The sequence below is a fragment of the Cetorhinus maximus genome, chromosome 13, assembly GCF_964194155.1.
Source record: "Cetorhinus maximus chromosome 13, sCetMax3.hap1.1, whole genome shotgun sequence".
NCBI classification, from domain to species: Eukaryota; Metazoa; Chordata; class Chondrichthyes; order Lamniformes; family Cetorhinidae; genus Cetorhinus; species Cetorhinus maximus.
The window spans coordinates 117,404,784-117,431,434 of NC_135891.1; the positions used below are offsets into that span (position 1 = coordinate 117,404,784).

A 26,651-nucleotide genomic window follows, 5' to 3' on the forward strand; every position below is an offset into this window, starting at 1 on the left:
AAGGAAAAATGTGCAGGGCATTATTTGCAAAGGAAAATTGTTCAGGGCGACAGGAAAACGCAAGGGAGTTGCACTGTGAATTGCTCCAAATGGCCTCCTCCTGTGCTGTGACCATACAGAGAGTGAGAGCGAGCGAGAGCAAGCATAAGTAGAGAAACTGGGGCAGGCACAGGAAATGGGTCAGGGCAGGGGGCAGAGAAGAAAGAGAATGAGAAAGACTTATGCTTACATAGTTCCTTCCAAAACCTCAGGATGTCCCAACCATTTTACAACCAATTAAATGTTTTTTGAAGTTTGCAGCCAATTTGCACACTGCATTTCCGACAAGCAAAACCGAGGGAGATGACTACACCACTATTTTAGTGATATTCGAAGAATAAAAGTTGGCCAAGACACCAGAAGAACCAAACTGCTCTTCAAATAGTGCCTTGTGATCTTTTAAATCCAACTACATAGGCAGCTGGGATCTTCAGCGAAATGTCTCACCTGAAAGGCGGAACCATAGAACAGTGCAACAATCCCTCAGCACTGAATTTGAGTGTCAATCTGGATTATATGCACAAGGCTCTGAATTGGGACTTGAGCCCACACCTCTGATTCAGATGTGCATAGAGGTTTCTCCCCCAATGGAACAGCATATATGAATTTTCCTCCTCCTCCCCACGTCTGCGCACAACTATGGCACCGTATTTATGGCCAGATGTTAAAACTAAAAACAAACTTATTAAAGTGGGCAAGGCTTTTAAAAAAAAAAAGTTATTTTGTACATGGATCAAGATTAGTCTCTAGGGCAAGTTTTGAACTGTTCTGAACAAGAGCAAAGGCACAATGCCAAACATTGGGTGTCAGGGAGTAAGTGAGTTGGAGTGAAAGAGAAACAAAGGCCATGGGAACAGATGTAGAGAATTCATAGGAACATAGGACTTTGGAGTAGGAGTAGACCATTGAGCCCTTCAAGCTTGTTCTGCCATTCGATAAGATCATGGCTGAACTGATTGTGGTCTCAAATCCACCTTCCTGTCAGTCCCCATAACCCTGAACTCCCTTGTCTACCAAAAATCTATCTAACTCAGCCTTGAATACATCTAATGATCCAGCCTCAGTGCTTTCTGGGGAAAAGAATTCCAGACTAACAACTCTCAGAAAAATAAAAAGTCTCATCTCAAGTCTTAAAAGGGAGACTTCTTATTCTTAAAATGTGTCTCCTAGTTGTAGTCTTCCCCACAAGAGGAAACATCCTCCCAGTATCCACCCTATCAAGTCCCCTCAGGATCTTATATGTTTCAATAAGATCACCTCAGTCTTCTAAACTCCAATGGTTATAGGCCCAGCCTGTTCAATCTTTCTTTAGAAGATAAGCCCTTCATCCCAGGAATGAGCAGGGTGAACCTGCTCTGAACTGCTTCTAATGCAATTATATCCTTTTTCTATTAAGGAGACCAAAGCTGTATATAGTACCCTTAGGTAGCTAGGTAATTATCTGTGATCCATGAGGGACCATAGGCATCTCTCTCTATGAGAGAGAGAGATAATTGGTTATATAGATTGAGGCGCACAACTCCACAACTGCATGGGGCAGGCAAGAAGGCAGGTCCCAAGTCTGCCTCAGACAGAATAGGAATTGAACCAGCACTGTTAATATTATTCTGAACCAGATGCTAGCTATCTCACCAACTGAGCTAACCAGCCCCTCCCTGATACCCTTGCCCAACAAAAAATCTATCAACCCAGAAGGCTCTAATTGACCCAATATGCACAGCAGTTTGGGGGCAAATTTTTCAGGTTTCCACCAGCCTGTGTAATCAAGTGCTTCCTGATTTCACTCTTGAATAATCTAGCTCTAATTTTGTTATGGTGTCCCCCTTTGTTTTAGATTACTCCACCAGAAGAAAAAGATTCTCTTTCTCTACCTCATCAAATCCTTTCCTCATTTTAAACACCTCAATTCGATCACCCAGACCCAAGCACATAATCAAGGTTGACACTTCGGAACAGTACTGTATTGTTGGAGGTGCTGTCTTTCAGATAAAACATTAAAGTGAAGCCCTGTCTGTCCTTTTAGGTGGATTTAAAGCAATCCGTGGTCACCATTTTGAAGGGGAGTAGGGGAGTTCTTCCCAGAGTCCTAACCAATATTTATCATCCAACAAAAATCACAAAACAAAGTATTATCTACTCATCATCACATGCTATTGAGGATCTTGCTGTGTGCAAACTGGCCTTTGTGTTTCTTACGTTAGAACAGTGACTACACTTCAAAAGTATTTTATTATCTGTACTGCACTTTGGACATTGAGGTCATAAAAGGCTCTATATAAGTACAAGAGTTTCTACAAGGGAAGACAAGCCAAATTTTTGTCCTTAATTTAACCCTTTACCCCGAGTACCAGCGCACAAATCTGGTTAACAGTTTACAGTATTTTCTACTGCAGAAAGAGTGACTTCTGACAACAGCTACACAATCTGTTTGAATAGCATATATATATAAAAAAACTTATGTGCAAACCCAATTAACCAACGCAAGGGAAGGACAGGCTTCCAACTCTGGCCATTTCTGCAGATTCCACACACCAGCACTACCTCCGACGGCTCACTGCACCCCCAGCAAAGTTTTCAAGCTGCCACAGTTCAATTCTTTGCAAATGTCTCACAAAATCTATCCACCTCCAAACAAATCTCTTGGACCAAGCTCTCGGGCAGCTCTCCTAGGTGCTCCCCTCCTTCACAATTTGGCAACTGTTTTTCCTTCGTGAAGTCTCTTGGTGCGCATAAACCAACAATGCTGTATGAAGAATGAGCCAATGTACATTTATAATGCTCCTTTGCACCACCTCAGAACACGCCAAAGTGCTGCACAGACAACAAATGACTTCTGAAGCCAGTCATTGTTTTGCAAACAAATGCAGAACCAATTTGCACACAGCAAGCTCCCACAGACAGCAAAGCAACAAATGAGGAGTTATTCTTTTCTGCTGTTTTGCTGGAGAGTGGAACATTAGCTAGCCAATGCACTGGGCAAGCCCCTTCAAATACTGCTTTTGCCAGTTCCAATATCTGGTGCAATGCAAACCACCTCACAATGTTGAAATTAAGCTCTAGAATTCACTCCCTAAACATCATAACATTCAAGGCAATGGGACAAGTGCTGGTAAACGGGATTAGGTAGGTAGATCAGGTGTTTCTCAGTTGTCGGTGCAGACTCGATGGGCCAAAGGGCCTCTTCTGCACTGTGAGATTCTGTGATCTCTCCCTATCTCTCCTTTAATCCTTTAAGATGCTCCTTAAAACTTACCTCTGAGTAAGTTTTTGGTCCCCTGTGCAAGTATCTCCATATATGGTTTAGCGTCAAATACAGTTTGACAACGGTCCTGCGAAGTGCCTTGAATGGTTTTAAGATAAAGGTGCTATTTAAGCGCAAGTTATTACTGCATTGCAGGCAATTGCAGTACTGCTTGTCAGTCGCAAGATGGTACAAACTTATAAACAAACACCTCAGTGGAAATGTTGAGTGGGGTGCACTGTGTGTTTGCAGTTAGGTTCATGCTATAGAATCTAGGTGCCAGCAGCATTTCTTAGACTTTTCACCCCTACCATTGACTGGTTCATCTTGCCCATTTCTCCCACAGAGAGATCCCTGAAGGTGTAAGGTCACTTTTCTTGTTAGCAGCTAAAATCACTGGCATGATTTGTGATGTAAAACAAACCACAAACAGCAGCTTCTGGATTGTTCAACAGGAGCTGCAGACATCAGAGAGCAGCTCATCTAAATCACAGACACATACATGCACAGCAGGCCATTCAGCCCACCATGCCCATGCTGAATCTATTGAAGAGCTATCCAATGAGTCCCATGCCTGCTCTTTCCCCATAGCCCTACAAATATTCCTTTCTCCAAGTATCTATCCAATTCCCAGTTGAAAGCTACCAATGAATTTGCTTCCATCACCCTCTCAGGCAGCACATTCCAGATGATAACTCATTGCATAAAAATAAATTCTCATTTCATGCCAGGCTGGTTTGCCAATTCTCTTAAATGTGTGTCCTCCGATCATCAACCCTCCTCCCAAAGGAAACAATTTCTCATCTACTCTCATCAAAACTCTTTGTAATTTTGAGTACCTCATTTGAATCTTCCCTTAGCCCACTCTGTTATGAGGAGAGCTTCATTAGTCCGCCCACATTACTGAGCTCCCTGATCCCTGGTAAATCTCCTCTGTACCCTCTCCAAGACATTGACATCCTTCCTAAGGCAGGGTGCTCAGAAAGGGACACAACACTCCAGCTGAGATGCAACAAGTGATTTAGTTCACTCAGACTTTTCACAAGAGACACTGTTCGATTATTTCTCACCAGTGTGGAAATGAGAAGCAAAACAATCAAGGCTGCAAACTCTCAAAAATGCCTCATCGACAACAGCCTCTTTAGTCCCTCCCCTAACTCTAATTCCAACTGCTGGTCAAGTATTCAAACATGATGGGAACCTTGCTCGGCCCTATATGGGTCTGTGCTGTTGGTGGATCCCACTCGAAGCTTGCTTCTCATTCACTTGCTGACAGCTGCATATTATATCCCGGTTTTCTCTCTCTCTCCACAGATACAGTCTGGCCTGCTATTTTTAGCATTTTCTCTTTATATTTCAGATCTGCGGTATATTGCTTTTTCCTTTTTATCTCGCTATTTTGAGGTGGTCTTGTCTCTCTGGGGAATTTTCACCCCTCACCTCCTTCAGTGAATTAATCCACCACAAACAAGTCCAACATTAACTCTGGACTGCGCTGAGTAAGCACACAAGCCAAAGCAAAGTGCAGATTCACCATCGTCCATGACCTCCTGTGGTTGGGTTGGAGGCCAGTTAGACACTCGGGAGTGAACAGAATTTGTACCCAACAGTCAGCAAAAAATAAATAAATGTGGACAAATTACTGCATGCTCAGTTTTAGGCACCACACTTTATGAAAGATGTCGAGGCCATGGGGAGGGTGCAGAAGGAATTTACTATGATACCAGGGATCGGAGGCTTTATTTTATTGAATAAGTTAGAGAAACTGATATTATTTTCATTAGGGAAAAAAATGGTTTAATGGGAAATCTAATGAAGGCGTTCAAAATTTAGGTGAAAGATCAAGGAGAATGATCTTGATTGTTTGGAGAGGGGTACCTCGAGGGTATCAATTTAAGTTTACCAAGAGAACAAGGACAAAAATTAGGGGATTTATTTTATGCAGAGAATTGCTGGGACATGGAATGTCATATCACATATTATGGCAGCAAAATCCACAGTAACTTTTAAAAGGGAGAATAGAAAATATAAAAAGATGAGAGGGAGAAGGAAAGAGCAGGGGAACAAAGTTCTCAGAGCCAGCACAGGCACAATGGGCTGAATGGCCTTCTGTGCTGTGTGATTGTAAACAGGCAGTGGAGGGGGACAGGACTCGTAGGTTTGTCGAGTTTGAAAATCCAAAGTACTAACTGATGATGTTGGGTGGAAGTGGGGTACAGGTAGAGATGGTTTTCAATTGAATTAGGTGAAGGTTACAAAAACAAAAATAACCTCAGGGAAAACATTAATGTTCATGCTGCAGTACAGCAGGTGTGGAACTATCAGTAATTTAACACCTGAACTTTTAACTCATACTTGCATATTTCATGCTTCACTACTTAACACAGACATTAATTAACAAGTCTATTTTAAGTCAGTTGAAACTCCACTAAAATAGCAGCAGACTGTCTTGTTTCATGGGCAGTAATTTCTCTGTTGGACAGATTTACAAACAAACAGAATTTTTTTCTTCAAATGAAGACTGAACAGGCTGGGGTCTTTCCTCTAGAAAGAGAGAGGCTGAGGGGTGACATGATAGAGGATTTTAATATTAAGGGCTTCGATAGGGTAAACTTATATAAGACATTGCCACTTCTGAGCGAGTCCAAAACTAGGGGCCATAAATATAAAACGGTCACTAATAAATCCAATAGAGAACTCAGGAAAAACCTCTTTGTCTAGTGAGTGGTATTAATGTGAAACTCACCACCACAAGGAGTGGTTGAGGTAAATGGCATAAATACATTTAGGGGGAAGCTAGATGAGTACATTAGCAAGAAAGGAGGAGGAGGACATGTCGATAGGATAAGATGAGAAGTGCAAGGAGGTTTGTATGAAGCAGAAATGCCAGCACAGGTCAGTTGGGCTCAATGGACTGCTTCTGCGTTTTAAAATTCTAGCTAGTTAACTCCAAGAGATCCACCATTACATCCACCAATCATAACACCTTCTCGCTCAGGTGGCAGCTATTTGGCCCTTCACACCTGTGCAGGCTCTTAGAAAGAGCTGTTCAATTTAATCCCACATTCCAGCTCTCACTCCATTAACTTGCAAATTAATTTTCTTCAAACACCCATTGAATGAAATTGTCTTCTCGGAAATTGCTCGTTTCCCACACTTTTGTTAGTGGGTTCCCTCATCAGAAATAAATGTATACATCAAGTCTACAGCACAGGAACAGGCCATTTCCACCTTGTCCATGCCGGCAGTTCTGCTTCACACAAGGTAAACTTGGTGAAAAGCAGGAGTTTAAATTCACACTTGAAATGAGCTAAGGAGCTCCCTCCAGTGACAGTAAGAAGATACAGCAGCAGATTATACATTCTTGCCGGGTGCACCAAAAAAGGAACTTTTATTTACATACAGTGCCTTACATGGCCTCAGGAAATCCCAGAGTACTTTATAGAAGTAAAAAAATGCTCTTAAAATATAACCACTGTAATGATAAAGTCATCAGATTAGTCGCACACCCCTGCTCTTTTTTTGCATATAGTTAATTCCCATTTTTGAAAAAGTTACAACTGAATATGCATCTATCAACCTTTCAGGAAGTGCATCCTATGTCATAACTCGCTGCTTAAAAATATTTATTTTCTCAGCCTCTGGATCTTTTGTCAATTATTATAAGTCTATGTCTTCTGCCAGTAGAAACAGGTTCTTCCCATCCCTTCTCATCAAAACTCTTCATAATTTTAAACACCTCTACCAAATCTCCTCTTAACCTTCTCTGCTTTAAGGAGAACAATCCAAAAATTCTCCAGTCTCATGATATAAACTGAACTCCCTCATCTCTGGAACCATTCTGACAAATCTCCTCCACACCCTCTCCAAGGTATGGTGACCAGATATGGACATAATGCTCCAGCTGAGGTCTAACCAGAGGTTTATAGTTCTGTTAGCTTTTTCAAAAACCAATCGACTTCAGGTATATTTATGTGACACTGCTCACACTAGGTCTAGGGATACATCATTTTATTTCATACATGAGTTATACAATGCACAATGCATTGCACTGCCGATAAAGGTGGTGTATCCCTTTAAGGCCACCTTGTCCTCAGGTCGATTTGAGACCAATTGTTCCAAGACCAACCTCAAGGTCTGTGAGGGGGTCAGAAGAAACTAACAGGAAATGACTGGCTTGCTTGATCTCTTTTAAATGAGTGAGACACAAACGATGTGCAACAAACAGATGGGTGGGTGAGTGGGGGAGTCGGGGAGAGTGCATGGGGTGAAGACAGAAAGAAATATCCTCACCTTGGCTGAGAACCCTCTTGAAGATACTGTGGATAGGGGAAAAAGAAAATAGTTAGACTTGACAATGCTACAACAGACATTCCATCAACACATATGCAGAGGCATCAAATTAAATGCTGAGATCAAACATTAATAGGTCAGGTACAACATAAAGTTAACCTCCCTTCAACTTTGCCCCAGAAGCACCTTTCATTTCATAGGTCTCCAATTCTCACATCAGCAGGCTGTAAACAACTGGGTTGAGGCTGCCAATTCAGTACCAATATGTGCTGAATTATAGGTGGGTTTTGAGAACGTACATTACATAGAAAGCAAACTGAATTTCCAAACTGGTGGAGAGAGTTGAAAGGAAACAAGAGTGCGAAATGCAAGCACGTTCAAGAGCAAACAATTGGGCAAGGGAGCACCCGAATAACTGAGAAGAGAGAGAGGGAACAAGAGAAAGACAAATAGAATATTATTCAGACTGGGTTTGAACCCAGGCTGATTTTTTTATCCCCCAGCCCTAAAGCCAGATAGTGACCCTCGGCCCACTCAGCAGAATATAAGGATGAAGCTTGCCGCCTTTGTTTCTGTACGACACATGTCAGGCAGTAACTTTACCCACAGCTTTGAGACTCAAGCCAGTCTTTGGTATACTCTCCAAACCAGATGCTAATCTGTGCATCACTGCCAACAACTGCAAGCTCCAATGACCAGGGAACATGCGAGTTGAGCCTGCACTGTGGCATTCTCCTTCATATAAACTAAACATGTAGAGCACATACAGAGTAAACAATGAATTCCACTGTGGCCATCTCCTCCTACCTTGAAATATTATTTTGGCTCTATCCAGTGGTGCCACTGTTGTCTTTGCAACAGCTCCAGCGATCGCCCCCGAGATGAGGGAATTAATTATGTGTCGCCTCCCTCTCACATCCTAGAAAGTCGGAGCAAAACACATGTCAATCCAGAATGATAACATCTTAATTTCCATTTCATAAGTTTGTGAATTTTTCGGTTCCACAAGGTCGGGGTGTTGGGAGGAAAGGTTTCCAATTCAGGCATCAAGTACACAGCACGGGTTAGGTACAAAGTAAAACTCCCTCTACACAGTCGCCATCAAACACTCCCAGGGTAGGTACAGAACAGCTTGATACAAAGTTAAGCTCCCTCTATGCTGCTGAACACTCCCAGGGTTTTCCTTCGTTCATTCACAGGATATAGGTGTCATTTGCAAGGCCAGCATTTATTGCCCATCGCTAGACATTTGAAAAGGTGGTAGTGAGCCAACATCTTAAATCACAGCAGCCCATAACGTGAATATACTCCTGTTAGGGAGCGAGTTCCAAGATTTGGACCCAGTGACGATGAAGGGACGGTGACATCAGAATAGTGAGAGACTGGGAGGTGAATGTGGAGGTATTAACACCCCCGCGAGCCTACTACCCTTGTCCTTCTAGGTAGAGATTGCGGGTTTGGAAGGTACTGTTGAAGAAGATTTGGCAAGTTGCTGCAGTGCATCTTGTGCACACTTCAGCCACGATGCATCAATGGCACAGAAATGCCAATCAGCAGTTTGTTTATCCTGGTTAAGGCAGAATGAGGGACAGCTGAGTGGCAAGAGGCAAAAAAAAAGCTGGCACACAACACGAAGAACAAAGTACAGGGCTGCAGATAAAAAAAAAAACATGAGTGAAAGTGAAAGCACAAAAACAAGCAAAAGACTTGCATTTATATAGCCATGAAATCTGGACATGCCAAATCACGATACAGCCAATTAGGTACTTATGAAGTGTAATCACGACAGTAAGTCCTTGCTGCAACTCACCAAGGCTCCTTAGACAGCACCTTCCAAACCCACAATCTCTACCAGCAAGGTGGCCAAGGGCAAGGGAAAACCAGCATCAGCAAATTCCCCTCGAAGCCACACACCATCCTGACTTGGAACTATATTGCCATTCTTGCATTGTCACTGGGTCAAAATCCTGGAACTCCCTTCCTCACAGCACCTTGGGTGTACCTACACCACATGGACTGCAGCAGTTCAAGGTGGCTCACCATCACTTTCTCAAGAGCAATTAGGGATAGGCAATAACTGTTGGCCGAGCCAGTGACATCCACATCCATGAAAGAAACAAAAGTCACCCTGCTTAATGTTGTTTCATTTTAACGTTGTCACTTCTTTAGGGCCTGTTTTTCCAATTTGCGTCACCATTTTTGTTTTCACATCGTCTGTACTCTGGGCCAGTTGTCACCATGTTCTGATGCCAAAGCTGCCATCGCAGTCACCAGAGGCCAAGGCTGCAGGGAAAGAATGAGGCCCAAGATCCTTGGAGCAGGAGCACAGGGCAGGGAACCTGACCCAGAGGCTCAGACAGGATAGTACCGCCTCTAGGAGAGGTGCCATGGCAGCTTGGGGGCAGGAAGCTGCTGACCGCCAATCAGGTGCTGAAGTGCGAGTAACCTGGGGGTGGGGGCTGTGGAGGAAGGAAACGAGGCTCCCAACTCAAAATGCGGCCAGGACAGGGGCTCAGCCCCCTGCAGACTGTCAGCAGTGGAGTGGGGTGGGTGGGGGGCAGGGTGGCAAAGGGAAAGCTAGCAAAAAATAGAGTTGAATTTCAGGGGTGCTGTGGGTGAGACATAGAAGCCATGATACTCAGGGCTTGTTTGGGTGATTTAGTGTTAACTAATTTGAATTTATACAATATTTCTGTTAGATTCAGTTATTTGTTTTATTTTGCCAGTTATTACAACTAAGAATGCACAGTGCTGCACATGTGCAGTACAGTATTTCAATTTGTACCAGTTCAAAAAGTCATATTGGACTCAAAACGTTAACTCTGTTTCTCTCTCCACAGATGCTGCCAGACCTGCTGAACTCTTCCAGCACTTATGTTTTTATTTCAACCTGTACATTGCTTTTTCAAGGCAAGAGGTTTCTGAAGGAACCTAACTTTGGCTTTAACATTGATTCCTATGGGAACCCATGATTCACTTAAAGTCACAATTTTCAGAAACACAGCCACAACTTTAAGGACTTACTGTATTGTAACTGGAGGGACTGCAACAGGCAGCATAGCAATATCCCACAAAGAGCAATGAGATAATAACCTGTTAATTTGGGCTCGAGGGATAAACTTTAAGGGAGAGTTGCTACTCTTCTTAGCTGCTATGTAATAAGGAGGCAGATCCAGCCGCTACAAATGAATGCACCTTGGTGATAAGGATTGTCTGCAAAGAACTGCTTTAAATACACAGCCAGCTACTTCTGTGCCAGTGTTAAATCCATTAAAGGTTCCAGATTTAGAGATGCTAACAGGAAGGAGCAAACGTATTTACTGCTCGATAAAGTTTGTTACTTGGTTTTCAAATCATAAAAATTCCAAATTGAAAATGTTCTGAAAAGATATAAAATGGCTTTGGGATGACTGGAATCATATCAAACACAGAATCAGAATGAATTCTAATATCGGATGAGGCATAATGAATAAATACAGTGTTGTCACCTAGGCTTATTTAACATAGTGAAACTAATATCCTCCTCCTCCTTCAGGTACCATGCCCTAACAGGGCATTGGTGACCCTGAGCTTCCATTGGCTCAGGCCATGATTATGCTTGGCAACGTACTGCAGTGGTTTGCCGTTGCCTCCTGCAGTATGGCTCACCAGGAAACTCTCCCACTCTTACCACCTGCCATCGGGCATATTACAAGCTGATAGTCAACCTGTTTGGCCATATTATGAGCGCACCTTCTGTGGTCAAGTCCTGAAGTGAGACTTGAAACCAGAGCTTCTGGCTCAGAGGTAGGGACACTACCACTGCACCCCATGACCTCCTAAAATCAATATGCCACAAATTAATAGCATGTCACTTTCTTTCCCATTTACTAAGTTCCGTTTCTGAAAAAAAAATAACGCTGCTGTTCAAGGCAATGTATTTGTTAGGTTTTCATTTAAGGCTCTCCCACTTGTTCATGCAATTGCTTATTCCTAACTTGACAGTACTGATGATAGGTGACAGAAAATTATTTCACCACAGAGCAAATTACAGCCAAATCCAATTCTGTCTTCATCTGTTGATTTTCCTCTCCTTTGCCCACTAAAGCTAACTGTAGCATACCAAACTAACATCAGCTGTCTTCACACAGGTTATGGAATCTGACCATGCAGCAGTATGTTAATTGTATGATTAGCACAATTTTCTCCCGGCAACGCATGCACCATAGTCACAGTCAAACCGGTTTCCACCAGTACTATATCCCAGGTTTTACAGTGACAGATGTGCACCCATCAGTAACGTACCCCGGTGTTACAGTGATGGACCCATACCCACCAGTTCAACTATAGTATACCTACTGCATGCCGGACTGAGGTAAATGCACTCAATACTGAGTAGGAATCATACCAAGCATCCCCAAGTCTAGGCGGTTCAATGCTACGCCTTTACCCATTAGATCATCGGGATGTTTCTTCGATTGTAGCCTAGTGAAAACACTAGGTTTACCAATCTATGCACGGACATCATTTTCCACGTGGATATTAACCATGCCGTTCCACATTTCCATTCTGAGCATCAACGTACTAAGTTTTGGCTTGACAAGGTAATCATTGAGATCTCTGGAGAGGCCTCAATCATCCTACTCCATTCTTCATTCTTACCATTACCTGAATGGGAGTAGTTTCAAGAGATTTCTTCGCAACATTCTCCATACCAATCCCCCTCACATATACAGGACAGGGTGAGGATCACAGGACTCCTGTAAAAGAATAAAGGATCATCGTCAATGACTTATTGCAAGGGTGGCCAAACTGCAGCTCAAGAAAAAATATGGATTCAGTGAGCAGGATGAAAGCAGGCTCACACTGTGCGGCTGCGCTGGACACGGTGGCACAGTCAATGGGATGGGAAGGACGGTCAGACAATTGGTGGAGTGTCCTCATGCTCTAGTATGAATGCAGCAAGTTGATCAGCGACCATGCGCTGTTTGTGACCATGCCTGGGACCCTTCCCTTTCCTGCGTTAATTATTCGTTCATTCATTAATCAAACATTCAGCGAACACATGCAAAACCTTCACTGCGGCCTAAACACGATGGGTTTCTTGCTGAAAACAGTGAGCATTCTGGCAGAAGAAGCAGGGCACTGAGTCTCTCTTCAACTGTGTGCCAGTTTGCAAGCAGTGAGCTGATGAAGGAAGTTGGTGTTATGCTGGAGGTTGGTGCGCAGATTAAAGCTGAGCTCGGGAAGGAATGCTGGATTGCAAGAAAAGCTGCGGGAGCAGGGAGATAAATAAATACATATATTAGTAAATGTTCTTGAATACAATTACGTTTTGTACTATTTGCACTTACATTTTTGTTAAATATATTTCCTCACCCAAGTGTGCGCAATAGTAATAAAATTGGTTCTGTAAAGGTTGTCCTTTTCTTGTGGCTCTCAAATGTCACATTGAGGAGTTTAATAACGGATGCTATTGCTATTGCACTTTCAGCTACAGATTAAAGCCAAACTGGACCGCAGATGTGCTTCCCTAACCAATGGAAATCCTGATCGAAACAAATGTCAGTAATTAAAAAAATGCACACAAGAAAAATCAAAATCCTGAAGGCATTTGAAGTTTTTGTGCCAAGCTGGAGGACGTGAACAGAGTATCTAAGGTAAATAATCTGCCTACAGCCACAGCTTCCATCTCTCTCAGCAATTCTGCAAAACCTGCATCACACATCCCCTTCCCAATCTCTTTGGAATGAGAGTTCAGCCAGCATCTTAACAGTCCAAAGTTCTAGAGTCACCAGATCGTTCTTTCAGTCAACTCTCCGCAAATATCAAGGTTATTTTAATGTAGTGTGCTGGAGAGCCTGCAGCTGATATTTTGCATTCAGCTTCACCAATAAATCGATTCAAGGGTACAGTAACATTCAGACTTTTAGTCAAATGCCCTGGAGTTTTTGCGCCAGATTTGGTTTGTGCTGCATTTTGATCTTATAAACAACTCAATCAAATCTGCAACAGTAAAAGTAAATATTATTTTCAATATTTTTGTTACTTTGTCCCTTCAGCCTATTGTGGTGCCAACTGGTGCCAATGTGGTTTTTCCAACATTACCATTACTGATTTCAAACACACTCTCATGGGCGGGGCGGGGGGGGCTCAAAGCAAAATCCAGCAACTTACCTTGCAAGGACAATGACAATGATTTGCATTTATATAGCATCCTCAGATCAGAAAAATGTCCCACTGCAATTGCCAAAGTTGGGACGGACGAGTGCACAGCAAGCAAAGGTGGCGGTAACCAGGAACAGTTGACCAAAATCTTAGCCAAATGTACATTTTATAGGAGGCTGTTACCGGAAGGGAAAGAACTAGAGAGTTTTGGGAGGGAATTCCACACAGTGGGACCATAGCAGCTTAAGGGGCAATCAATAGGGTAAAAGGTTGGAGGTGCACAAGAGGCTCGAGCCAGGGGAACAGACTGATTGCGAGGTGGAGTTACAAAGAGAGGGGGATGCATTCTTTTTATTCTTTCATGGGGTGTGGGTATTACTGGCAAGGCCAGCAATTGTTGTCCATTGCTAATTGTCCTTGAGTGGCTTGCTCAGCATTTCAGAGTGCAATTAAGGGTCAACCACATTGTTGTGGGTCTAGATCAGAAGAAGACCAGGTAAGGGTGGCAGACTTCCTTCCCTAAGGGACATTAGTGAAATAGATGTGCTTTTACAACAATCGATGATAGATTCATGCTCACCATTATTAAGACTAGTTTTCAATTCTAGTTTTAATTTAATTTAAATTCTACCAGCTGCTGTGGTGGGATTTGAACTCATGTCCCCAAGGCATTAGCCTGGGCCTCTAGATTACTAGTCCAGTGACATTACCACTACCCCGCCATCTCCCCATAATCTGAAGCTTTGGGAAACCTGGAGCCAATGTAGGTCAGAGGACAGCAGGGGTAATGGAAATCAGGATGGATCCCCGCTTACACCTGTATGATGTTAGATTAGGTGTAGCTGCAACACTCCCACAGTCGAATAGACAGTATCGCATAGTCTCAAACTTGACAGCAGGTCACTTAAATGAGGAGCAGATAGGACTGCCAGTGCTGTTGGAAGCACAAACAGCAAACGTCAACAGCTTCTGGAGAGGAGAGAAAAATTAGCTGACAAAACAAAATAGGAATGGAAGAAAATATTGGAGTATACAGACAAGAAAAGCTAAACACTAATTTAAATTAGCAATAAGTGTCTGAAATGCAGGCCAGTTAGCATCCAACAGAAAGAAATGGATAAAGCATCAGCATTGATTAAAGATCAAGCTTCAGTTTCTGCTTTTTATTTCAAACTTCAAGCATTCATTGTCTCTCTTTTCATCTTTGCTAGACTAATGCTAGATCACGTCCTCTTTCAAAGCAAAGATTTATTCTTGGATGCAATCCAACCTGTATCAAGGGTCAGTGCTGTCAATGCTTCTCAGCACGTGGCAAATGCTGCAAGTCCCATGTTCTCAGTTACTGAGTATTTTGAAATGACTGATGTTGAATCACCCTCCATCTGCAGTCTGGCCTGTACACAATCACTCAACACACTCGACACTAAATACAACGCTGCTCCAGCACAATCTGTCTTACCAATAACTATTAAAGCCAAACATAACATGGGGACCAAATGTTATGAATATAATCTAAAAAGATAAACATCCAATGAGGCAGACAGAGAGGCATGGTGGGGTATGTTGTGTGTGTGCAGAGAGAGGGCCAGGTGGGAAGGAGTTGGGGAGAAGACAGTGGGTTAGAGAGAAGGGGATGGGAGACAGGCCAGCAAGGTGGGGAGGGGGCGGAGACAGGAGGGCTGGGGTGGGGGCAGGCGGGGGGGGATATGGAGACAGAACCAGCAAGTAATTTATCACACCTTTCAATACCTCAGGGCAGCCTATTATGTACTTTTGAACTGTACTTGTTGTTGTAATGTAGGAAACAGGTATAAATCTTCAAAAGGAATATTGGTGGAAGCGTGTTAAACATTAACCTTCCTACATTGGGACCTGGGCACAAATCAAGCCCAGACTGCAGGACAAAAATCTCCTCTCTGCTGGCTATGGGAGTCCAATATGAAACCAGTTTAAGCAATTTTAATCCAGCTCCTAGTGATATTGGGCCTAGAGCACAAGAGAGATAATTATTGACACTAAACTGGGAATCTACATTCCTCTAAATCTGGCCTCTTGAGCACCTCGATTTTAAACCACTCCACCACTGGTGGCCATGCTTCAGATTCCTAGGCCCCAAGCTCTGGATTACCCTCTCCTCCTGGTTATCTCACTTTCCTCCTTTAAGACACTCAAAACCTACCTTTCCTACCTCCTTGGTCAAACTTTTGGTCATCTGACCTAACATCTCCTTCTGTAGCTCGGTGCTGTACTTTGTTTTATAACGCTCCTGTGGAGGGCCTTGGTCCCTTTTATTACATCCAAGGCGCTATTTAAATATAAAGATGTTGTTGCTGTTAATCCCACTCAGGGAGGCCAGACAACAGCTGATGTAGTAAGCAGGAAAATTTAATTTGGGTTACTCGTCTAAAGTTGGTACAGGCACAATGATGAGGCCTAACGGAAAATGCACGAGGAGCCACATATTAGGACCAAAATCATGTACAGCCACAATGTCTTCCTCAGTCAAATACCCTATCCACAGCAAGCTCCCATAAACCACAATATGATAATGACCATGTGATGTTAATTGAGGGGGAATAATAAAAACTATACACAGAAAGAAAAAAGATGGTTAGTTTAGACTAACCTAGCTTAGACTAAAACATGTACCCGATATTGAAATGGTTAAAATTGAGTACAAGTGCCCAAAATAGAAGGCATTCCATTCTCCAACAACAAACATTATTTAATGAGCCCAAAACTTCCATTTCAATAATAATTTCAAAAATGGGTCCCAATCACTCCCACTAATAAAATTTTAAATGCAAAGATGACAGGCATTCGGCATGCCCTGCCGATATTGGTTCTTTGAAAGAGAAAATCCTGCAAATCATTTCTCAAGTACGTGTCCAAATGCCTTTTGATAGTTTCTATGGAATCCTTTCAGGAAGAGCATTTCAGATTTTAACAAACATCTGAATGCAAAAAATTATCCCAAATTCCTGTTTAGTTCTTTTACCAACCATTTTAAAATCATAGAACCACAGAATGGTTACAGCACAGAAGGAAGCCATTCAGCCCATCACGCATATGCCAGCTCTCTGCCAGAACTAAAATAGTCCCATTCCCCCACCTTTGCCCTGTAGCCCTGCAAATTTTTCCTCCTCACAATTATCCAATTCCTCCTTTGACAGCCATAATTAAATCTGCCTCCACCATACTTTCAGGCAGTACATTGCAGATCAAAGATCGGTGCATAAAAAAGGTTTCTCCTTATGTCTGTTACCTCTGGTCACTGATCCACTTGCCAAAGGAAACAAGTTTCTCCTTGCTCTATCAAAACCCCCCATAACTGGAACACTGCTACTAAGGTCTGCCCTCAGCCCTCTCTGCTCTAAAGTGAACCACCTCAACTTAACCAATCTCCCTGCTTTTGGCCTCTTGCCACTTGTGACACAGAGATGAGTGCAGCTCCCACAACACTCAAGAAGCTTGACACCATCCAGGACAAAGCAGCCCGCTTGACTGGCACATTCACTTCCTTCACCACTGACGCACAGTAGCAGCAGTGTGTACCATCTACAAGATGCACTACAGGAATTCTTAGGCAGCACCTTCCAAACTCACGACCACTACCATCTAGAAGGACAAGGGCAGCAGATAGATGGGAACACCACCACCACCTGGAAGTTCCCCTCCAAGTCACTCACCATCATGACTTGGAAGTATATCACCGTCCCTTCACTGTCACTGGGTCAAAATCCTGGAACTCCCTCCCTAACAGCGCTGTGAGTGTACCTACACCACATGGACTGCAGCGGTTCAAGAAGGCAGCACACCACCGCCTTCTCAAGGGCAACTAGGGATGGGCAATAAATGCTGGCCCAGCCAGCGAAGCCCACATCCCAAGAATAAATTTTTAAAAATGGCTTGCACAAAGGAACATTTTAAGCGGTGTCTTAAAAGGAGAGATATAGAGAGGTGGAGAGGTTTAAAGAAGGAATTCCACAGCTCAGCTGAAAGCAAGTCTGCCAATAGTGGAACAATTAAAATCAGGAATATGCAAAAGACCAGAAGAATTGGAGAAGCGCAGAGATTTCGAAGGTACTGGGGAGTATCACTGACCCTGACATGCCCTAACAGGTCAGTGAATTCAGGACAGCAGAGAGCAAAAGGGAGAGATTGAAAAAGGGAGGGAGGGAAATTACTAGGCAACAGCCAAAATTAAGCAAAATATACCAAGAGTGGAAGGCAGCAAAGGGCATGAAAGAAAAAGACAGCTCAAAAGTGGACAAGGTGAAAACTTCTAAAGATAAATTAAAAGCGTGTATATCCTATTTCATGAACTGGGTTTAAATACTTTGAAGAAAAAAATTGAGATATTAGGACTTTGTGACTTTCCTGAAAGATACAAGTGCAATAACTTAAATAATTTTCAGTGCCAAAGGCTGCAAATTGTGCTGCAAACACTAACGCAGGACATGGATTGTAATCTCTCTCAGAACCCAAGGATGCAGACACACAGATGTCCATTTCCTAAACTTCCAGGTGCTTTCATGCCACCTACCGATTTGCATCTCTCAAACATTTCAAAACTGCGAATTACACTGACTCTTGCATGGGTGAATGCAGCAGCCCTCTGAGCACCATAAGATTCCACGAGGCAAAATTTCAATGGCATCAGTGGCTCCCACAGATCAATAATTTCACCTGAACCACTGGAATAGCCTGCGGCTTAATTTCCCTTTCAAAAGATTGTACCCTGGGAGGTGCAATACCTCTCAATGTTGCAGATGTGTCAGTCCAGATCACTTAACACACCAGTGCTGTTCTGAGTTAAGTGTTGCATTGTTGAAAGGAAGGATAACAAAACAAAAAGAACTTGCATTCATATAGCATCTTTCACAACCATGAGACACCTCAAAGCATTTTACAGCCAATGAAGTACTTATTGTAATATAGGATATGCAGCAGCCAATTTATGTCCTACAAAGTTCACAAATGGCAACATGATACTGAACAGGTAATTTATTTTAATGATATTAGTGTGGGATAATTATTAGCCGGAATGAATTCCCGATCTCTTTTCAAAATAGTGCATTGGGTCTTTTATATTCTTTAGTGCCAGTTTGACACTAGTGCATAAGGTTTTGAAATGTATGAGTCACAACCCAAACTGAGAAGACCATTCCTTCAGACTGGTCTCATCTTAGGACAGCGAAACCAGTAGGGCATATACTTGAATCCCAGCACTGCCTCTGGCTAAGAGCTGCATTGCCCCTGATTTTGAGGCCAAAGTTTCACACCATTCCAATAAATCAGTCAATATGATACACATGGCACTTCTGGACTCTGAACAGAATCAGAATATGTCAACTAAACAAGCACAGCTAACTGGGCTGTTAAATATTGGTAGAAGATTGGCATGCTTATAGTGTAAATAGTGAACTCGAACAAATCAAACTGTGTGGGAGTTTGTGTCACTAAGCTCAGTACTGGAAACTCAGATCAAAACAAGTAATATTAATACGTCAGGACTAAAAGGAGACACAGTCATTTATATTACAACTGCCAAACCTCAAAGCACTTCTCAACCAAGAATTATTACCGAATTGCATTCACTTATGGGCAAACTTAGCAACCAATTGGTTACAGCGTGAGAATTAACAGTTGATTTGTTGGTTGGTGGGCATTAGGAGATTCCCTGCTCTTCTTTGCATAGGGTCACGTGGTCTTTCAAATCCACATGAACCAAACAATAAGGTTTTGATTTAGCAGCTTTCCTAAAGAGGGTATCACAACAAGAACTTGCATTTATATAGTGCCTTTAATGTAGTAAAGTTTCCCAAGATGCTTCAGAGCAGTGTTGTAAAACATTTGACACTAAGCCACATTAGGATTGGTGACCAATCCTAATTAAAAATTTTTTAAGTTTTAAAGGAGGAGACGAAGAGGCTTAGAGAGGGAATTACAGAGCTTATGACCTAGGTATCTGAAGACACAGTCACCAATGGCAGAATGTTGGAAATCAGGGATATACAGCAGGGGCAGATTTGGTGGAGCGCAGAGAACACAGTACCTGGATAATGCACCGGAACATTCAAGAGTGCTCAACTGAACTGTTGTTCAGCCCTAATCACCTGCTGCTGCCTCTCATTCACTCTTTGAGCTGGTGATAATGCTTCAGAACTGCCAGAGGCAGAGTTCAAATCCTGTGTGTGTGCCATCATAAAGTTTTACTCCAATAACATGGAGAACAGGGTAGAGAATTAATGGTATCACTCTGGATTCAAGATATGACTGGATTGAAATGTGACATCAGATGTAGAGTTTTTTTGATTTGTTCATGGGGCATGGGCGTCGCTGGCTAGATCAGTATTTATTGTCCACCCCTAATTACCTTTGATGTGGTGAGCTGCCTTGTTGAACCACTGCAGTCCATGTGTTGTAGGAACACCCACAGTACTGTTAGGGAGGGAGTTCCAGGATTTTGACCCAGCAACAGTGAAGGAATATGTTCAGAGCGCAAAGTTGCAACAGTTTCCTCACCTATCCACTAAAGCTTAAAGGTAGTGCAAAAAGCAAGTTCTAATCAGGCTTTTCAAATGTTGAAACGATTGAATTTTATATCAGTCTTCATTCACTAACAGCTGTAATAGACTCAATATCACATAAAACAGAGGAGCATAGAAATTAGGGCCTCACGGATTGAGTACAAATAACTTATTCTGAAACATGATGAATAAGTGGCAGAATTTCAGAAACCTGAAAAGTTCTCAGATTTAAATTTAAACTATTATGGCCACAAAAAAAGTTAATAAAAACACCCTCCTTGTGACAGGTGCACACTGGTAAATCAGGCATCAGCCTCCCAACCTGAAGACAAAATAGTAGTGAATATACTCTGTTCCTAATGGATTTTCAATTTAATCTGGTGCAATCAATTAAAACACAATTAATATCCAACCTCAACTGGTAACTGATTGCATCAACCCTAATGGATTTCTGTTATTTGGAAATGTACTCCTGCTTCCACCTCAGATACTAATATTAGAGTCCAGTGATCCTTGCCAGTCAGATAGTGATACTTTCAAGGTCTCCAGCGCTTTTTTTTTTTAAATGCTAAATCGTCACTGGTTTAATATCCTGAAATTCCCTATGTAGCAGCTCAAGGAAAAGGCTTGCATTTCAACCTCAAAGTCCAAAGAACTTCTTCAGCCCATTAAATTCTTGAGAAGTATGCTCACTGTTGACAGCAAGGTCCCACCAACCAGCAATGAGAGAAATGACCAGATAAATTGTCTTTAGTTGCTATATAAATATTGGCTACGACACTGGGGGAAAACTCTGCAGCTCTTCTTCGAATAGTGCCGTGGAATCTTTTACATGCACTTGAGGGGGGGCAAATAGAGCCCCAGCTTGACATCTCATCTGGGAGATGACACCTCCAACAGTGCAACAATCCTTCACTAATGCACTGGGAGTGTCAGCCTAAATTTTTGTGCTCAAGTCTCTGGAGTCAGAAAGCTGTGGATTCTCGCAAAGCCGCAGCTGATACCACTGGGAGCATCACAAGGACTACAACAGTTCAAGAAGCCCCACCATCACCTACTTAGAACAACTGGGGATAGACAAGAAAATAAGAGTCCTGTCAGCAGTAATCATAACACAAGAATAATAATGACAACACTGACAGCAGCTGGCATTGCACTTATCAAGTGAAGGAAGTTGCAGCATTTTATGCCATGCCAATAAAGAAGCATTCATATTCCACCAGAGAGTGAGGATGTTCCATCCCAAACTTAAACAAGAAAATCTCAGTAAGAACTCCTGTCCCGTCAGGAAACTATTGGAGAAAATTCTGAAGGAGAGAATCTATCTCCACTTGGAGAGGCAAGGTTTGATCAGGGAGAGTTAGCATGGCTTTGTCAGAGGGAGGCCATGCCTAACAAATTTGATCGAATTTTTTGAGGAGGTGACCAGATGTGTAGATGAGGGTAGTGCAGTTGATGTAGTTTATATGGATTTCAGCAAAGCCTTTGACAAGGTCCCACATGGGAGACTTATAAAGAAGGCAAATGCACATGGGATACAGGGTAATTTGGTAAAGTGGATTCAAAATTGGCTTAGTTGTAGGAGACAGAGGGTGACAGAAGGATGCTTTAGTGACTGGAAGCCAGTGTCCAGTGGCGAACCACAGGGATCTGTGCTGGGTCCCCTATTATTCGTCATTTATATAAATGACATTGATGACTATGTGGGGGGTAGGATTAGTAAGTTTGCAGATGACACAAAGATTGGTCGGGTGGTTAACAGTGAGGTTGAGTGTCTTGGGCTACAGGAAGATATAGATGGGATGGTCAAATGGGCAAATAAGTGGCAGATGGAACTTAACCCTGAAAAATGTGAGGTGATATACTTTGGAAGGAGTAATTTAACAAGAAAGTAGTCAATGAACGGCATGACACTAGGAAGTTCTGAGGAACAAAGGGACCTTGCCGTGTGTGACCATAGATCTCTGAAAGCAGAGGGGCATGTTAGTGAAGTGGTGAAAAAGGCATATGGGACACCTGCCTTTATCAATCGAGGCATAGATTACAAAAGTAGGGAGGTCATGTTGGAGTTGTATAGAACCTTGGTGATGCCACAGCTGGAGTACTGTGTGCAGTTCTGGTCGCCACATTATAGGAAGGATGTGATTGCACTGGAGATTCACCAGGATGTTGCCTGGGATGAAACATTTAAGTTATGAAGAGAGGTTGGATAGACTTGGGTTGTTTTCGTTGGAGCAGAGAAGACTAAGGGGGCGACCTGATCAAGGTGTACAAGATTATGAAGGGCATGGACAGGGTGGATAGGGAGCAGCTGTTCCCCTTAGTTGAAGGGTCAGTCACGAGGGGACACAAGTTCAAGGTGAGGGGCAGGAGGTTTAGGGGGGATTTGAGGAAAAATTTTTTTTACTCAGAGGGTGGTGACGATATGGAATGAGCTGCCTGGGAGGGTAGTGGAGACGGGTTGCCTCACATCCTTTAAAAAGTACCTGGATGAGCACTTGGCACGTCATAACATTCAAGGCTATGGGCCAAGTGCTGGTAAATGGGATTAGGTAGGTAGGTCAGGTGTTTCTCACGTGTTGGTGCAGACTCGATGGGCCGAAGGGCCTCTTCTGCACTGTGTGATTCTGTGATTCTGCTGCCACCCAATTGTGTTTGCTGTTCATAGAATGGTCATACCAGATAAATATCGAATCTACATCAGGATAGTAAAAATGCTCTGTTCACAATGGCTGTGAGAAAAAAGGATCACATCTGTAATGCCACAGAAAGCGCTAAAAACTAAAACATTAGAGCGTCAGTATGCTTGGCCAAATGTTTGACTGGAGGAAGAGGGACTGAATGTTAACCAAGAACTTTGGAGTTGGGTTCAAGTCTTACATTTTTTCTTTTCATTTTAAAAATTTGTCCTCAGGATGTGGGAAACATGGACAGCAGGTATATGGGAGAACCATCACCTCCAAATCACATACTGTCCTGACTTGACATTCGTCGCCATTCCTTCATCGTCACTGGATCAAAATCCTGGAACTCCCTACTTAACAGCACTTTGGGGGCATCTTCACCACACAGACTGCAGTGGGTCAAGCTGGTGGCTCATCACCACCTCAAGGGCAACAAAAGGGAAGGCAATAAATGCTGGTCTTGCCAGCGCTGACCATATCCGAGAATTATTTATTTTTTAAAAATACTGGCAAGGGTTTGTTTAATGCTAATGACAGCAACATTCTCACTACCTGATTTGTCACCGCCTTTGGTGCACCATGAAAATGTACGAATTATCCAGCGATAAGAATCCAAACATGTCCTCCTTAATATCACTGCACTCCCAGCAAAACAAGTTGAACAAGTGCTTGCCCAGTTTTAGCTGCTGACCCGTGCTGTGGTACAAAGCAAAAACTCGAAAAGACATCCACTGCTACCTCATTTATGTACCCATTCCTCAGCCGAGGACTTGCCTTGTTGCCCAATGTGGTTGTTTTTACATTGCGGCAGATTGCTAGGCAACTTCAGTAGGCATTAATCAACCACTAAAATAAAAGCAAAATACTGCAGATGCTGGAGATCTGAAATAGAAAGAAAGTACTGGAAAAACTCAGCAGGTCTGGCAGCATCCACAGTTGCTCTTTCAACAGATGCTGCCAGACTTGCTGGGTTTTTCCAGCACTTTCTGTTTTTATGTTAATCAATCACATACCATCAGTAAAACCAGGTACAGGTGTCAGGTTCCCTTCCCTGAAGAGGAGTCAACATTTTCCCTTAGTTCCAGCCATAAATCGCCAGATGTTATCAAATTTAGTTTTTTGCAACTTGGCATGGTGGGGGTTTAAATCCACCTCTAAGCTATCCTACCCTTTTTATTAAACTAACCATGTAAATGCAAAACGGGCTTCAAATCAACAATGTCACAGCGAAAGTTAAGTAAGTTAAGTACTATAGATTATTTAACTTGCATAAAAACAAATGATATGGTATTTATCTCATTCTTGAGTGTGGGAGCTTGCTGTGTGTAAATTCGCTGCATTTCCTGCATTGCAACAGTGCATGTCAAAAACATTTCATTGGCTGTAAAGCGCTTTAAGACATTTGATGGTTACGGAAGGAGTTACAAAAATGCAAGTTCTATCTTTCTTTACCTCATTCACAATAAGTAGTTTCAAGTCCCCAGTAGCGACGTAGTGGCTTTCTGGACATACACACAGTGACACTGCATCTTCAGCCACCATGCAGCATGTGTTTTCCAGTAATTGTACCTCACTTTTCAACTAGCTGGTCAGACAACCCTCCCCTCCCACCCTGCCGAGGCCACACACCACACTCTACCCCTGACCAGCTGCCAGGAAACATCAGTGAACATAGAGGCTAACTTTCTTCATTCCACCTTCACCTGGAACAATTCGGCAAAATTCTAATCTGCAAGCACCCAGACTGTCATCTGTTTTTGCTCCAGCACTCATCACTAGGACCTAAGTCTTCCCATTCCAACCCCAATAGATCTACTCTCAAACAAATGTAAGCATCATAAAAATTAGAATCCATTCAAAAGTGGCAGAAGCCAAAGGACAGCAGAGCCAGTAACACAGAATCATTAATCTAACAACTAAATACAGATTAAAGTACACTTACGATTAGCATGCACACAAGCATGTGTTCAGGGGAGGATATCAAAAATCTACACGTTGATCCTTTTTTAGAAGCCTAGCAAAAAGAGTATACACTTGTTTAAAGTGCCCTGCTTCACTGCTGGACACTCCCAGAGTCTCAATTCTGTTGTTGATTTTCTTTCTAATCAGGCTCCTGCAGCCTCATGTGCTAAGCATTTTTAATGATGACAAGGCTATCACAAGCCAACCCTTCCCATCCTTCCTCCACTATTGCTACTCTTTACCCCTAGTCAGGGAAGCACTAATTAATACATTTCTACTGCAACACAGAGCAGCTTCCTCAGTATTCAACACAGTCTTCAATACACTATGAACACACTCTCTTTAAGCAGCCAAAAGTGGAAAACTGGCACTGCTGCAACATCTCCATGAATGCCTTGGTCTCTGTTGGAAGGAAAGATCTGTACCTCATGACATGTATGAAGCAAAAATCATCACACTGTACAAAAAATAAGGGGGAATTGCAGTGACTGCGACAATTACTGAGACAGTTCCTTGTTAAATATTGTGGGGGAGGCCTTCACTTGCATTGCTCTGACCAGATTACAGGCCCTGACATCTGACATCTATCTGAGTCTCAGTGTGGCTACAGAGCTGTCAGGTCAACAGTCGACATGACCTTCTCACTTTTGCAATTACAGGAGAAGGGCCACAAACAGCACAGACCACTCTACATTGCCTTCATAGACTTCACCAAAGTCTCTAACCTTGACAGCAGAGGATGACTCTTCAAACTGCTACAGAAAATAGGCTGCCCTCCTGGACTCTTGGGGGTCATTTCTTCTTTCCACAAGAACATCCACAGCTCCATCAGCACAATGGAGCATTATTGGAGGCTTTCACGATCTGCAGTGGGGTAAGGCTAAGCTGTGTCCTGGTGCCAACTCGCTTTGGCATATTCTTATCCATGTTGGTGTACGCTTTTGGCAAAATAATCAGGGTGCCCACCTGCATACCAGAGCTGATGGCAAAGGTGTCCAAAGTGTATAAAGTCCTAACTGGTGAGTTGCTGTTTGCTAATGACTCCATGCTGACATCCATAATAAAGTTTACTTGCAGCAGGCTGTAGATCGGCTTTCTCGCGCCTGCAAAGAGCTTGGACTAACAATCAGTGCCAGGAAGACCAAGATAATGGGCCAAGTTGTAGGAACTCCACCTTCCATCAATATTGACAACCTCACTCTGGAGGTTTTCAACAGTTCACATACCTTGGATCAAAGGTTATGAGCAACCTATCCCTCAATGCTGAAATCAACACCAGGATGGCCAAGGCCACAGCTGTCATGTCAAAGTTGTGAAGTTGAGGGTGGACCAACAACAAACTAACCAAAAATACAAAGCTGTGTGTGTGCCCGGCTTGCATTCTCAGCAGCCTCCTTTACAGCAGCGAAGCATGGACGACTTATGCAAGCCAAGAAAAGCAGCTGAACAGCTTCCACCTCCATTGCCTCAGACAAATACTGGGCATCTCCTGGCAAGAGAGTGTCGAATACGAAAGTGCACCAGCATGCGGGGAACACCAGCATGTTTGCCCTCGAGTCAGCGGTGACTCCATTGGTTCGATCATGCGAGCTGAATGGATGACGGCCACATCCCCAAAAACATGCTTTGTGGTGAACTTGCTATCGAGACCAACAGGACCCCATGTCTGCAAGCGAGGCCTCAAGTTGACTGGGGTCAAAGTCAATACATGGGATGCCCTCGCTGCTGATTAGAGTGCCCAGAGACAAGCAG

At 43.0% G+C, this 26,651-nt stretch overlaps 1 protein-coding gene across 6 annotated transcripts in view; it reads right to left on the minus strand.

The window, feature by feature from the left end:
• slc25a42 (solute carrier family 25 member 42) overlaps nucleotides 1–26,651 on the minus strand; it is a 48,886-nt gene that overhangs the window by 17,996 nt on the left and 4,239 nt on the right. For 3 of the 6 annotated variants that reach the window (XM_078556119.1, XM_078556114.1, XM_078556116.1), the window contains exons 2-4: nucleotides 12,221–12,312; nucleotides 8,381–8,492; nucleotides 7,574–7,599 (exon numbers count right to left, since the gene is read on the minus strand). In XM_078556119.1, the coding sequence (XP_078412245.1) occupies nucleotides 7,574–7,599; nucleotides 8,381–8,492; nucleotides 12,221–12,265 (183 nt within the window). In that variant the 5' untranslated portion in view covers nucleotides 12,266–12,312. Of the gene's footprint in view, nucleotides 1–7,573; nucleotides 7,600–8,380; nucleotides 8,493–12,220; nucleotides 12,313–23,950; nucleotides 23,974–24,389; nucleotides 24,411–24,879; nucleotides 25,017–26,651 lie in introns of those variants that run through there. The other 3 variants (XM_078556115.1, XM_078556117.1, XM_078556118.1) reach the window with 3 other exon arrangements.